General features: G+C 52.8%; 1 protein-coding gene across 1 annotated transcript in view; it reads right to left on the bottom strand.

Annotated features, from left to right (window-relative positions):
* The window catches only part of CAMK2A (calcium/calmodulin dependent protein kinase II alpha), a 60,370-nt gene that overhangs the window by 28,995 nt on the left and 15,834 nt on the right, over positions 1-15,541 (bottom strand). The window contains exons 3-6 of the mRNA XM_042994349.1: positions 10,247-10,306; positions 3,412-3,466; positions 2,486-2,551; positions 2,293-2,365 (exon numbers count right to left, since the gene is read on the bottom strand). Of these exons, the coding sequence (XP_042850283.1) occupies positions 2,293-2,365; positions 2,486-2,551; positions 3,412-3,466; positions 10,247-10,306 (254 nt within the window). The remainder of the gene's footprint in view (positions 1-2,292; positions 2,366-2,485; positions 2,552-3,411; positions 3,467-10,246; positions 10,307-15,541) is intronic.

Here is a 15,541-nt window from a genome sequence, read left to right as displayed (position 1 = left end):
TAGAAAGTAAGTTCCTTATCCGTCTGTGCACCACTACATCACCCGCACCTAAGACAGGGGACAGCACAGAGCAGACACTTAATAAGTATTTGGCATACGTATGAAGGTGAGGAAACCAAGGCTCGGAGAAGTTAAGTGACTTGGCCAAGATCACACAGCTGATAAGTTATAGAGCCAGAATCGAGGCAAAGTCAGGCTCTGGAGCTGTATTTTAACCACTCTAGGCTGAGAAAGGGCCTCATATATGCGGCCTGGCCTCTGGGGCCCCAAGGCTGCTGTCTTCTGCTGGGTCTGGAGAGGAGGAGATGCGCCTACACGAGGACAGAGGGAAGTGGAAGTGAACCCTGCAGTTAGATAGCCCTCACTTCTGACCCAACTCCACCATTTCTATGCCGTGGAACTGGGCAAGCCATGTCAATCCTGAGCTTTAGTTTCCTCTCAGAAAAATGGATCAAGCCCAGCTCATGGAGCGGTGTGCGGATTAATCCGTGTAGAGCCCTTGGCAGTGGCCTACGGCGTGTGGTTGATGAGCATCAGCGCTCCCAGTTTCTGCTTGGGGTGGGCTGGGGGCGTGGGCTCCGAGTCCCCGGAGACAGCTGGTTTCCTCTGACCCCCTTCCCCACTGGAACTTCCGAGGGGTCCCACCTCTGACCTTCCGCTGACCAAAGTTAGGCAGGACCCAGACAAATATAGCTCCATCTGTCCCTCGTTAAGGCCTCTTTTATCCTCTGGCGACTGCGTTCCCAAAGTGTCCTGGGCCTTGGTAGCTGTCCTGCCCTGATTTGATGAATATGCCACTAATTAATCTATGCAGAGTGGCCTAAATTTGCGCTGCCTCTCCTCCTTTCTCCTCCTGTGCAGGGGCTGTAGCTATAATGGGAACAGGCCCTCTGGGAGAACTGCCCTGCAGTCTGGCAGGACCCTCTGGGAGTGCACACTCACCTGTGGGTGTAGACTGATAGACTAGGAGCTCACGGGAGCTCAGCTGAGAAACCATGGACTGCTCGTGATAGAGGTGGGCAGGGGCTCAGGTCAGAGCACTGCATCCCAAAGAGGGACCTGGGTCCCACTGGAGGACGCCCAGGGAGGGCGGCCAGAGAGGGCGCCCAGGATGAAGAGGGCCTGGAAATCCTGTCCTGCCTGGGAATGGAGGAGAACAGCCTGCGGAAGACTTAGGAGGTACAACAAAGCTGCCCAAGGGTCTCTGGGCTGCTCCAAGCTGGAGGCTTGATCTGTGTGGCCCCAAAGGGTAGAATTGGGGTTCACAGACAAAACTCCCACAGCAGGAAAGATTGAAGGAGCATTTCCCAGTGGTTCAAGGGGATACCCCATAAGAAGCAAGTTCATAGTCACCGAAGGCCAAAACGCAGAGGTTCAAAGGCACCTAGAAGGAACTACTGTAGAAGCAGGAACTGCATTGAGGGGCTTTTTGGCCCAGGCCACTGCGGGCACAGGATCTGGGGTCAGAAGGCCAGGGCTCCAGTCCTAGCTCAGACACAGCTGAACTGCGTATTCTTGGGCAGGTCCCTTAGACACTCTAAGCTTCAGTTTCCTGCTCTGCAAACTGGGGATACCAACCGAGGTAACCAGCCTCGATGCCGTGAGGCTCAGCAGAGGAGAGCTAGGAGTCTGTGCCGACCAGGCAAGGCTATGTGGCTCGTGCCAACCCTAGACTGCACATCTGCTTAGGTCTGTCCATCTTCCCATTCAGGTGGGAAGAGGAAGGACTCTGAGGACCCCGAGACCTGTTTTTCTTCTCCCCCCACCTGCCAGAGACCCAGAAGCAAGAATGACAATGTGTCCGCGCACCAGACACTGTGCTGGCTCCTTTGACATCCTCAGCAACCCTGTGCAGAGGTTGCTATGGCAACCCCACTGTAAGGAAGCTGAGGCCTTGAGGCTAGAGAGTGGCCTAGCTGGGCCTTGGACCCCTTCGTAGCCAGCACTGTCAGTCTAACTACATCTTACCCGGTCTGGCCCAAGGCACATGGGGCGAGGAGTCAGGACACTGGATCCTGAGCCTACATACTCCTCCCTGAGCCCAATTTCCTGATCTGAACAGTGGCGTCTATATTCCCCACCCAGCCCAACTCAGGGGATTCTGGGGGCTCCTGGGTGGCTCAGTCAGTTAAGTGTCCAACTCTTGATTTCAGCTCAGGTCATGATCTCATGGTTCATGAGTTTGAGCCCTGCATCGGGTTCTGCACAGAGGCTGTTTGGGATTCTCTCTCTCTCTCCCTGTCTCTCTCTGCCCCTCCCTGGGTGAGCTGCACCCCCAGATGGGTCGCTCACCTTCAGGTCCCGATGCACCACACCCATCTGGTGGCAGTGCAGCACGGCCTCCAGGATCTGCTGGATACAGTGACTGGGGAGAGAGAGGAAGGGGTCACGGTGTGAACGCAGGCCTCTCCCGGAAAGCTGGAAAGGCAGGGAGGAAGGCCCCCTTGGCCCCAGGCACCATCGCCAGGCTGCACCTGGCACTCACCTGGCATCAGCCTCACTGTAATACTCCCGGGCCACGATGTCCTCAAACAGCTCCCCACCAGTAACCCTGGGGAGACAGGCACAAAGTCACCCTCCCACAAAGGCCCCAGGTGTTGCCTCTTCCAAAAGAGTCTCCAGGAAGCTAAGGACGGGACCCAGGGACCTCAGAACCTCAGCCCAAAGGGAGGAACCCCAGAGGTGTCTCCTGTTGGAACCCTCTTCCTGGCTTCTAGCCCACCTGTCCACCAACTCCCCTCCCCTCCGCCACCTGCCCTTCTCTCCCACTGGGTCCAGGCTGCACTTAGGACAGGGGATGGGACACTCAGAACGTATCACTCAGGGTCATCAGGCTCCTGGAAGCCCAAGGACTGGGTTTTGTTGCTGTTATTGTTGTTTGTTTGTTTGTTTAGTAAACTTGATGTTTTTAGAGTAACTTTAGGCACACCGCGAAACTGAGGCACAGAGATTTCCCACACACCCACACATGCAGAACCTCCCCCACTATTAACTGTTTTTTTTTTTACAGACGGGACCAGTGCCTTCACTGAAGTTTCTCTGCCAACCCAAGAACCTATCATTTCATTATTGTTTTTCCTTCCATTGACTGGCTTTAAGAACTTCACAATGACTCCAAAAGGAAACTTTCTATCACCACCAGACATGCAAAGCCAGCATCACTGGCCACAAACAGAAGCAAAATGAAAGCTGTGCCAAGGAGAGGAACGGGTATGTGTCGCCTTTTCAGGGAACCCCACCTGCACTGCTTGGGTGGCGGGCCTACCACATTTGGGAAACTTCGGTCTCAGAAGAGAGAATTCAGCCCAGCCTGGGAGCATTTGGGAATCGGGCAGAGGGACCCAGCCAGGTCACCCCGGCTCCGGCTGCCCCCCCCACCCCTTGTACAGCCCGGGGTGGGCCCAAACTCACAGGTCGAAGATCAGGTAATGGTGTCCCTCCTCAGAGATGCTGTCGTGGAGCCGGACTGTGGGAGGGGCCCAGGCAGCCAGTTAACCCGGAAGCACTGCTTCCTGCCCCCTCCTGCCCTCTCACCTCCCCTCCCCCGCCCCCCAACAGTCAACATGCCAATTTCTCAGTCACTGAGCACAAGCTAGGTAACAGGTGCTTTGACAAACTAAGTAAAGGATGGCTCACTGACTTCGGGCATCGTCAGAAGAGGCCTGGGTTTAAAGGTGAAAGACCCCTCCCCGCTTTGGTGAGAGTTTGACCCCTTTCTTCCCCCAATGCTTAGCTTCTTGCAGGGCGAAGTGACATCGTCGAATCAGCCCGTGGCTCAAATCTCTGCCACTTCCTAGCTGTGTGACTTCAGGCAAGTTGTTACACCTTTCTGAGCCTCTCTTTTCTTGCCTGGACAATGAGAATGAAACTTCTGGACCTGCAGGCTTGTGAGAATTCCATGAGGCACCCAGCCGGTGTTCAACCAATGCGGCCCTGAGTGGCTAACCCCACTGTGTATCCAGGTCTGAGACAAGAGAGCTGGGGGACGTGGGGGACAGTGGTCCCTGAGTGTGAGCATGCTGAGAAACTCATCTCTTCCTACCTCATTTACCAAGAACGGGGGCAAGGCTCCCAGAAGCCCAGAGCTCCCTAAATTACCCCCTGAGATTCTAGAAGGAAGGGCCCGAGGCCTGGGATTGACTCTAGGGGGCTGCACCCTGCCAACCAACTGCATTTTCTCCCAGGACAGCTTCACATCCTTCCCTGAGCCACAGCCTAAAAATGTCCACAGAGCGGGGTGCGGGCTCAGAGAATTAAGATACATCGCACAACGGAAAATTACACAGCTGTTAAAATAATACGGCAGTTATGTATCCACTGGTTCAGAATCATCTCTGAATTATGTTGTTTGGCAAAAAAGCAAAGCGCAAAACAGCGCGCGTGGTACTTTTTATAAAAGATGTATTTAAGCCTGTCTGTGGCATAAGCCTCTCTGGAAGGATACAGAGAAGTGGGCACTGGGGTACCTTGGGAAAGGGAATCGGGAGAGCAGGGGTTGTGAGTTGTTGAGACTATTTTTTCACTGTGAGCCCTAGTGCCATCTGAATTCTTGCCATGTGCATGTATTTCTGACTCAATATTGAGTCCCCTAAATGGCTTAAGACTCTCCTATCTGCACATAAAGTTTGGAGAAGCAGGATCAAAAACACAAGAGTGGGTGTCTGCTATGGGGGAGGGGAGAATGTGATCAGAGATGGAAGAGGAAGGGAACACAAGTTTATTATTTTTTTTAAAGATTTATTTATTTAAGTAATCTCTACACTGAACGTGGGGCTCAAGTTCACAACCCCGAGACCAGGAGTCACACACTCCACCGACTGAGCCAGGCAGGAACCTCAGGCATGCAAATTTAATTAAAAAAATGTTTTTAATTCCTAAATGATGATCTGTGTTTATAAATGACAGAAAGAGGGGCGCCTGGGTGGCTCAATCGGCTAAGCATCCGACTTCGGCTCAGGTCATGATCTCAGGTTTGTGGGTTCGAGCCCCACATCGGGCTCTGTGCTGACAGCTCAGAGCCTGGAGCCTGCTTTGGATTCCGTGTCTCCCTCTGTCTCTGCCCCTCCCCCACTCATGCTCTGTCTCTCTCTCTCTCTCTCAAGAACATTAAAAAATCTTTTAAATAAATAAATGACTGAAAGATGTGTTAAACATATGTTTATTTTGCTCTTAACTAAGCTCTATGCTTAACTTGGGCTCAAACTCACAACCCCGAGATCAAGAGTCGCAAGCTCTACTGGCTGAGCCAGGCAGGCGCCCCTGTTTGTAGTATATTTCAAAGCAAAAACAAGAAGCAGGTTGCCTACAAGTACATATTATGTGATCCGGCTTTAATTTCTTCTCAACATTTTATTATAAAAAATTTCAGGGGTGCCTGGGTGGCTCAGTCGGTTAAGCGTCTGACTTCGGCTCAGGTCACGATCTCGCGGTATGTGAGTTTGAGCCCCGCGTTGGGCTCTGTGCTGACTGCTCAGGGCCTGGAGCCTGTTTCAGATTCTGTGTCTCCCTCTCTCTCTGACCCTCCCCCATTCATGCTCTGTCTCTCTCTGTCTCAAAAATAAATAAACGTTAAAAAATAAAATAAAAAAAAAATTTTCAAACATACACTCATGTGAACACCCGTGTACCCCCCACTTAGGTTCTATCATTAATCTTATACTTGTTTCACTACGTTTCTACCCATTCCTCTACCTATTAACCTGTTTCCATTTTTTAGGCATTTCAAAGCAAAGGTAGGCTCGGTTTTTGAAATGTCTATGTGCAGTGAAAAGAGCATCCTGTATATCCTGTGTGCAGAATCTGGCAACCCCGTATTGGTGCCCTGGCCAGGTCCCCTTTGGTAAGATGGGGTCGCCATCCTGCAGCTGCCAGGGGGGTGAGCTGCTAACAGCTCACATTTACCCCCTTCTCTGGAGAACTCCCCACTGCCTACAGAGCCACCTTGTGTACAAGGTTACCTGCAGCATTCAGCCAAGGACTGACTACTGTGGGAGGGCAGGGTCAGTACAAAGGGGCAGTCTCCTTGCTTTAAGGAGGGACAACCCCAAGACAGGATTTATGTTCCAGTGTGTACGCCATACACACACCTGGAATCGGGTCAAAGTTAGACTTGACCTGAGGCCACACCCTTGCTCAATTTCTTCCCTTTTTCCATCGTGCTTCACCCAATTCCTTGCAGGCCTTCCATGGGAACACACCCTCGATAAATCACAAGAAACTGAGTCTCTGCCTCAGGCTCTGCTTCTAAGAAACCTGACCAGAGATAATATGTATAGAAATACTCTCAGATCATGATCTCACGGTCCATGAGTTCGAGCCCCGCGTCAAGCTCTGTGCTGACAGCTCAGAGCCTGGAGCCTGTTTCAGATTCTGTGTCTCCCTCTCTCTCTGACCCTCCCCCATTCATACTGTCTCTCTCTGTCTCAAAAATAAATAAACATTAAAAAAAATTAAAAAAAAAAAGAAATACTGGAGAAGGTACAGACATCATATATCATATGGAAACATGTATCATACAAAGTTAGCATTGATAGTGTAACAAGATAAAGTTTTTAAAAAGACCCTTTCCTTGGGGAGTAGACTCCTTATTGCCTACTCGGTTCCTGGCAGGCACATATGTTTTTAACTTCTCTTTCCTGAGCATGAGAAGCTCTGAGAAGCCAACCTGCAGTCAGAACCATCTCAGAATGGGCTTTTAGAACCGGGTCAAGAGGCATTTGAGAGGAGCTCCAAGAAGACTGGGCTCCTTGATCTACCCTCTGACCAGAAGCCTCAGCCCCTTTAGAGAAGAGTCTCAAGTTTCAGAGAAATGGACAAAATTGGGGGAGGGGGAGGGTCCTTCGGCCTTGATTCTAGCTCAGATGGTACTTTTATGCTGATTTAAAAGCCTGCCCCTCTAAGAAGCCAGGCGACAGGAACACAGGCTGGATTCTAGCCCCCACCTGCATGAGGGCACTGGCGTTAGTCCCTGAGAGGAGGTGCCATCATAGCTACGAACCCAGGAGACAAGACACATCAAACCTCTCCTCCCATCTGTAAAGGCTACCCTGAGAAAAAAAAAACTGAGTCCAAAGCCAAAGAGGAAAGGAAATTTTCAAGAGCCGCCGCAGGGTGTGAAAGGGTCTCACCACCTGGTAGAGATTGACATGACTGTGGTCGTTGAGTTACGCTGTCAGTTTTTGACTTTTTAAAAATATTGTCATAGATCAAATAGATCTGTAACCTAGTTTTCATTTGTGTAGCTGAGCTCATGAATTTCTGACATGCCTTTCATATTTCCAACAGTTACCAGTTTTTTCTTGGAAATTAGAGGCTGGTGCTTCTTACCTATCCAATGTCCCCTGACAACACATTCCTGATGTCCACTTGGGAAGCTAAAGAGAACGGCTGGGAACCTGGGCTCTGGAGTCAATCTTGCTGGGCTCACCTCCCAGCGCTGCCTCTTATAAGCTGTGCAACTTTGGGCAAATTAGGTAACCTCTCTGACCCTCCTTTCCTACCAGTAGTGGTAACACTACTGGCCTGCTTTGGAAGTTAATCGATGATACTTGTAAAGCCCTCAATACAGTGCCCGGCACAGGGAAGAACCTGATAAATGAAAACACCATCGTCTTCATTATCAACCAGCCCCCCTTCTCTTGCCCACCCAAATCACTTGTGAAACTCTAAGGTTGTCCCCTACTCCCTGGGATGGCCTTTGGGGTTTGCCCCATCAGCAGGTGGTAATACAGAGTGTAGGGCACTGTCCCATGTGCATGGCACAGTTGGGCCGCCCTGTGCTAAGCCACGGCCTCCCTGACCTGGTCCCCTTGGGGCTGGGCACCGGCCACACACGGGCAGCAGCCAGTAAGCATGGCTAGAGACACCAAGCAGGCTGGCTAGGACTCAATCTAGCTTCTCCAGGCACGGACTTGCCTCGTGGGTTTTGCATCCACGGCTGTACCTCTTTGCATTTCTTTGGGCAGATTATAATCTATAATCTATTTAGAAGTGAGATATTTGGAGGCTCAGGAAGTAGCACCCTTCAGGGCCCTTCCAGCCCTAAGATAGCTCGGGTTCTTCCCCCGCGTCTTCCTGGTCTGGGTCTCAGCTCGGCTCTCCACTTCCCTGTGTATCAGCCACCCCCGCCCCTTCCTTTCCCCATCCCCACCCCCATCCTCACTTCTTCCGCACATCCTCCATCCCTAGCAGAGGCCTTGGCACACGGTGGGGCCTCGGATGCCCTTGCTATCAGGTGAAGGAAGGAAGGAGTAAATGATTCAAAGATGACAACGATATTAAAGGTGACAGCCATCATTTCTGAGACTTCCCCATGTGCCAGGCTTGTGCTAAGCGCTTTACTTGCACTTTCCCATTTAACCCTCCAACAGTTGTAGAGGGTGGATATCATGATTACCCTCACAGAGGAGGATACCGAGGGTCAGAGAAGTTCAGAGCCTGCCCACACTCAAACACCCAGTGAACAGCGGAGCTGGGATTTGACCCCACGTGTAAACCCCGTTCTCTTCACCGCCATGTTAAATATAGGGCCCCAAACTGTTGACCAAACACCTTGATGGCTCAGAGGAATGAGAATCGTGTGGAGGTTACATTTTCGGGTAAGGTGGTTTTGTGGAAAGGTGTGGACTGAGGCAAAAGGGGAGCAGTCTCATGATAATAAAGCACTTACCTCGGGACTGTCACTGTGCTATGCTCTATCTAATCATCACAACCCTATGAGGTGGGTATCATTTCCATTTTCCAGCTGAGAAAACCGAGCTTCAGAGTGGTTAAGCAACATGTCCGGGGTCACACAGCAATTAAGCAGCAAACCCAGGATTTCAGCTGCAGTCTGTCAGCCCCAGAGCCCATGACTACTGCTCCCCATGCACAGCTGGGAATGAGAGGGGGAAGGAGGTGCAAAGAGGAGGCAGCGTTGACCTGAGACAGCTGCAGCACACCCCCTTACACACACCCTTACACACACACACACACACACACACACACACACACACACCCCACCTCCTTCCTCTGGGGCTGACAGGCTTTCTCAGAACCGTGGGACTTTATCGTCAGAGATCACTCACAATCCTGTCAGTCATACAGCTGGGGAGGTGGAGGCCCCGCCCAGGCAGGAGCCGGCCTAGGGCTGCACAGTGAGTCTGCAAGCAGGTCGGGGATCGGGGGTCCAACCAGCCTCGCTCCCCACCAGCTGCCTTGCTGCCCCTCTTCTGATTCTGGCCCTGGAGCCTGTGGCTGCTGTTTGCACGGCTCTGTTCCCCTTCCCTGGGCACAGGGAAGGGGAGGTGCCTTTTGGGTATAAATACCAGATGGAGATGCTTCTCTCCAGCAGGAGAGTTAACCCTTGGGGCTCTGGGCACAGAGAGATGCTTCCTCCCCACGGGCGAAGGCGTGGTGGCTGTCAGAATTGGAATATTCCTCAGAGAGCCCCTAGGCCTGAGTCCTCAAAGCGTGGTCTGGGAACCAGCAGCCTTGGCATCGCCTTGGAGCGTGTTAGAAACGCAAAACCTTGCCCCCCGCCCCCAAACCCACTGAACCAGAATCTACCTTTTAACAAGATGCCCAGATGATCCAGAGGGTGCTTCCTTGTGAAGTTGGGGAGGAAAGTGGCTCAGAGAGGGAGGGGCTCCCACCCAAGGTCACACAGCCATTCCCTGACAGAACTCCATCTAGAATCTGCACTTCCTTCCCACGCCCCACCCCCAGCCGCCCAACTCAGAACCATGATGGGCAGGGATGCAGCCCCCCAATCATGTAAGGGGGAGGTGGGAGGCCAGCCAGTGACATGTGGTCTAGGCCCGGCCTCTCCTGGCGGCCTGGGCTCAGTCTACCCCGGCACCGGGGCCACCTTGGAGCCTGCCTCTGGGGGGCAAGCAGGCGGCTGGGCTAGGCAGGCAGCCCGGCCACAGTGCCAGGCTGACTCAGCATGGGGCAGGTTTGGGGAGTGGGGCGTGCTGGTCAAGGCCAAGCCTGGCCTATTTTCGTCTCTCTCAGAGCTTCGGGAGTTTTCCTGCAACAGCTTTTCCGAAGGAGGCTGCCGGCAGCTGCGTGGGCTGGGAGGAAGGGCCCCTTCTTCACCTTCCCCTCAACCAAGCTGGTCTCTGAGAAACGTGGAAACCATTAAAGTTACCCCCTTTCCCATAACGGGGGCCATGATGCCCAGAGAAGAGAGCAGCTGCCCTCCCAGCCCCCAAACACCCACCGGGCCGGGTGCCACCCACACCCCTCCCCCCTCCCCAAAGCTCACCGATGTTGGGGTGCTTCAACAGGCGGCAGATGCGGGCTTCACGCTCCAGCTTCTGATGGTCTGAAACACAGATGCCCAGGTAAGTCCCAGGTGAGGGAGGAACCTTCCCCCACTCCATCTCTGCCTCTTCATGGCCTCTTATGATCTGCACCTGCCAGGGCAGCCCCTGGGCCCCGCCTGGAGAAGCTCGCCTCTCTGGCAGGGGCCCTGGGTCCTCCAGGAAGGCAGCGGGATGCAGCAGTAGGGGGAGAGACCAGGTTGCAGTGCCTCAGAAGTCCCTTCCTCTCTCTGGGCCTTGGTTCCCGGGGCTCTCAACTGAGGTACCTCCCAGAGCCACAACCACAGAGCCCAGAACTGCCCCCCAGGGCAGGCCCCTGCCCCGCCCCCAGCCTTGCCCCTCCCATGGGGCTCCAGCTGGGACTGAACCACTGACAGGCACTCCTCCAGACCCACCCTGCACAACCCTCTCCCTTGGGCTTGGGGCCTTCACCCGTGTGGTTCTCTCAGCTTGGAACTTTCCCTTCCAACCTCCCGCCCAGCCATCATTGGCCATCACTGGTTCATCCCACCTGTCTTCAGATACACTTTCTCCTAGCAGCCTGTCCTGACTGCCAGGCTGGTAGGGGCCCCTCCTCTGGGTTCTCAGGGCCCCTGGACAACACATCCTACCTTGTCTCATGGACCGGGACCTTGTCTCGTGCCCTTAAGGGCAAAAACTTGGTCTCTGTTGTACCCTGGCATCTACCCAAATGCCTGGCACATAGTAGGTGCTCAAGAAATAATTGAAGTAAAGAATAAACCATTGAATGGCAAACCTTTCTAAAGGAGTCTGTATTTTCTCTGCAAGAGAAGAACCGTATTAATTTGCAGGGGCCACCCCCCTTACAGGGGACTCTGGACCAGTGACACAGAGAGCCCCAAAGAATCTGCAGTACAGAACCTGCATGTGACAGCATCGGGGCTTACCCAGAGCTCTTGCACCTGCTTTCCAGGACTTTTGTCCAAACCCCCAGGGAGAGAGGACTTGTTCAGAATCTGCCCCCTCTCCCCCCCATAGTCACTGACTCTGGGACTGCTGGGAACAATCATACCCATGACCCCCTTCCATCCCCGCAACGACCCTGTGCTATGGGCATCCCTGTCCCCATTTTATGCATGTCTCCATCTCCTTTGGGGTGCTTTCCTCACAGTTCAGGGGTTGATGCCTTAATTTAAAACAACAACGACAACAACAACAAAAAGGGAGGCGGTAGCAAATCTACAAGATTTACTATGTGCCCCGTGCTGTGCAGGGCACTTTTTTTTTTTTTAATTTTTTTTTAACGTTTATTTATTTTTGAGACAGAGAGAGACAGAGCATGAACAGGGGAGGGTCAGAGAGAGAGGGAGACACAGAATCTGAAACAGGCTCCAGGCTCTGAGCTGTCAGCACAGAGCCCGACACGGGGCTCGAACTCACGGACCGTGAGATCATGACCTGAGCCAAAGTCGGACACTTAACCGACCGAGCCACCCAGGTGCCCCTACAGGGCACTTCTATATGCATCTCAAGTGCTTACAACCGCCCTTTGAGGGAGGTGCTGTCACATTCTGGCTTTACAGAGGAGGAGACAGAGGAACAGGGACGTTAAATACCTGGCTCAGAATCACAACTGTGGTGATCAGTGGAGCCACACTTTGTACCCAGGCAGGCAGACTCCGGGGAGGAGCTTTAAAACCCTGTACTATACTGTTCTCCGCACCCTGACTCATTGCCACCACCTCCACCTGCCCCCAATTTCTGAATGGGAAAATCGAGGCCCATGCCAGGGAACTTACGCAGATACTCAGAGGCAGAGCCAGGACTAGAACCCAGTCCCTAAATAGCCCCTTCAGGGCAGGCAGGCACCAAGGAAGATTATAAGGATGAAGCAAGTCCCAGCTCTTGTCCCCAGGCAGCCAGCTCCGCTTTCCCCTGCCTCTTTATTAGAGCAATCACTATTAGAGCAATCACAGCCGTCCTCCATGGGCTGCAGAAGCCAAGATCAATACTGAAATGTGGCTTTTTCATCAGCAAAGCAATTAAGTCCAATCCTGTTTCCATAGAGCGTAAGCTCAGCTCCCCAGCTGAAGGTGGACTACAGGCTGGGGGAGGGGAGGTTGTGCACACTGGGGGGCTTCCCCTGGCCCCCCGTCCTTCCCAGCCTCCTTTCATATCTTCCAGGGTGGGGGCAGGCTGATTCCCACACAGAAGAGGGGGATCCCCAGATCACACCGCATTGCAACTTCCAGCGCTAGAAGCATTAATTTGTTGAATTTACATAAACATATAGGTTTTCCAATGGTTTTCGTAACTGTGAAATGCTTTTATTTTCTAACATTCCTCGAAGAATGTTGGGACTGTGTTTCTCTTGACCTCTGAGGACTTGCTCTGTTATGTAGGTAAGGAAACTGAGGCCCAGTGATGAAAAGGGCAATCCCTTTATCAAAATCACTCAGGGGTGCCTGGGTGGCTCAGTCTAACCGACTGAGCCACCCAGGCACCCCTGAGGGTTAAGCGTCCGACTTAAGCTTGGATCATGACCTCATGGTTCGTGGGTTCGGGCCCCGCATCGGGTTCTTTGCTGGCGGCTCAGAGCCTGGAGCCTGCTTCGGATTCTGTCTTGGGCTCTCTCTGCCCCTCCCCTGCTTGTGCTCTTTCTGTCTCTAAAATGAATAAACATTAAAAAAAATTTTTTTTTTGAATCACTCAGTAGGGTGGTCAAGCCTTGTTAGTACTCAGAGCTTTGAGGAACTGCTCCTGGATGCTGTCCCTAATGCAGCCAATAGTCCTTGGCAGCGAAGAACCTCTTATTAAAATATGAATTAGTTGCTGTCACTCCCTGGCTTCAAACCCTTCAACAGTCCCTAGTGTACTTATAATCCAAACTCCTCACAACAACCAGCCAGACTCTGCGGGGTCCTGCCTCATCTTGGCCTTGGAGCTTCAGCCACAGTGGCCGCCTCCTTTCTGACCTCAGGCACACCAAGCCCCTTCCCACCCCAGGGCCTTTGCATTCGCCCCGTGCCTTCTGCCTAGAATGCTCTTCTCCTGGGTCTTCTTATGGCTGCCTCCTTCTCCCCTGGCAGGTCTAGCACAACGTCACCTTTTCAGAGGTGCCTTTTCTGAGTGTCCCCTTGCCCCATCACTTTCCCACTGCCCTGTCTTCTTTATAACACTCCTTGCTACCTGAAGTTATCCAGTTTATTTATATGTTCAGTGTTATTTTCAGTCTTCCCCCTTAGAAAATGGGTGCGGTGAGAGCAAGACCTTGTCTGTCAGTCGCTGCCGTGCTCCCGGGGCTGAGAGCCACTAAGCAGCTTGTCCAAAGTCCCATAGCTAAGAAATGGCAGCGCTGGGATTTCAGCCCATGTTAATAATTACTATACTATATATCGCCTCCCATTCTTATAATTAATTAATTGACAAATCAATCCATCCAGCTCAATATAGTCCCACAATGGTGAAGCCTCCTGCCCAGGTACCTGGAAGGATTAGCCCCAATGCCCACTACAATACCTTGTGAACCTTCTCCCCCACTGCCTGGGGGCAGACCTCCAGGGTGTTGGGGTTAAGGGGTCCTACCTTGCCCAGGAGCTTGGCAGGCAAGGGTGAGTGGAAGTAAGGTTCAGGGTGAGGTTCCTGGGGCCAGATAGCACCAGAAGGGCAGGGCAAGACAGAGCAGAGCATGGGGGCAGGCTGGAAGTCTGTGCCTGCAGAGGGGGTGGGCTCCAGCAGGCAGGTGGGCAGTGGGACTCTGGCCAGAGGCACAGGACAAGAACCAGGGGGAAAAAATAGACTTCAGAGTCTTGCAAGAGGAAATGCCCCCACCCTCTGTAGGGCCTCAACAGGGTTCCTGATCCTGGGGGGGGTTAGAGAAATAATCCTAAGGAGCAACAGTGCCAGGCAGGGGTGGGGAGTAAGATGAGGAAGACGGGAGAGATGTGTCTTACTGCCTACTTCCCATCACGGACCACAGGGGTAGCCTGAATGGCTCATGCTGCGTCCTGGGACTGGTTGCCAGGGAGCCAAGGAAGTGACCCCTCAGCACTCGAATAGAGAGTGGGTACTGTGAAGGTGTCTGTACCCCAGTCAGTCTCCCCTGGCTGTGCCAGCCACATCCATGTGCCCAGCATGCCCTAAAATGTTAATGAATTTTTCTTCTTTTTTTTTTTTTAATGCTTATTTATTTATTTTTGGGGGGGGGGGGACAGAGGATCCCAAGCATGGTCAACACAGAGCCCGACATGGGGCTCGAGCTCACAAACTACGAGACAGTGACCTGAGCCAAAATCACGAGTCGGCTGCTTACCCGACTGAGCCACCCAGGCACCCCTAATGACTTTTTTCTGTGTGCTGGGTGAGGCTGGGGCTAGGAAGCATCTGGAGCCCCTGGCAGGGAGTTCTCGCCGGCATATACTAGCTATCATCACTGCTGATAGGAGTCTGGGCCTCACCTACTGAATCCAACCCTCTGGGGTAGAACTAGGGCAGCTGCATTTTTTTAACCGCTCCCAAGGGGATTCAGCAGGGCTTGGGACAGGCAAAATTTGTACTTTCTGTTCCATGTCTTTATGGCTCCTTGGAACTGTTTATACTATAAGTATCTTATTTAAAAGAGTAGTTTTGGGGCGCCTGGGTGGCTCAGTCGGTTAAGCGTCCAACTCTCGATTTCAGCTCAGGTCATGATCTCATCGTTCGTGAATCTGAGCCCCATGTCAGGCTTAGCGCTGACAAGGAGCCTGCTTGAGGTTCTCTCTCTCCTCTCTCTCCCTGGCTCTCCCCTGCGCTCTTTCTGTCTCTCTCTCAAAATAAATACACATTTTTTTTTAAAGAGTAGTTTTAAAATACATACAAGAAAACATCTCCTGGGTTGGGGAGCCATGCAACAGCAGGAGAGGCTGACCCTGGTGGGGAAGGGGAAGGGGAAGCCACAGCCCCCGCCCAGGGGAGGACGGATGCTCCGGGTGGGCATGGCCCCTGCGGGGAGCTGCCAAAGTCACCGGGAGTGCCAGCAGGAGAAGCTTAGGGTACGTTGCCAAATATTCAGCATCACACTGCTCCCCACCCCGGGCACCATGAGTGGCAAACAAAGAAACCTGTGAAAAGCCGCTCTTCTCCTCCCCTCCCCTCCCGCTGGGGACAGGAGAGTTGGCAGTCGGCAGACTTCTTTGAGAAGGTTCCCCGGAGAACCTCCCCACTCCCACCCTCCGCGCTCACCTAGGCCTGGACCACCTTCCTCTAAGGATTTCAGAGCCTCAACAAATCACAGGAGA

This window comes from Panthera tigris, chromosome A1 (assembly GCF_018350195.1).
Source record: "Panthera tigris isolate Pti1 chromosome A1, P.tigris_Pti1_mat1.1, whole genome shotgun sequence".
NCBI classification, from domain to species: Eukaryota; Metazoa; Chordata; class Mammalia; order Carnivora; family Felidae; genus Panthera; species Panthera tigris.
This window is presented reverse-complemented; position numbering and strand designations above follow the sequence as displayed.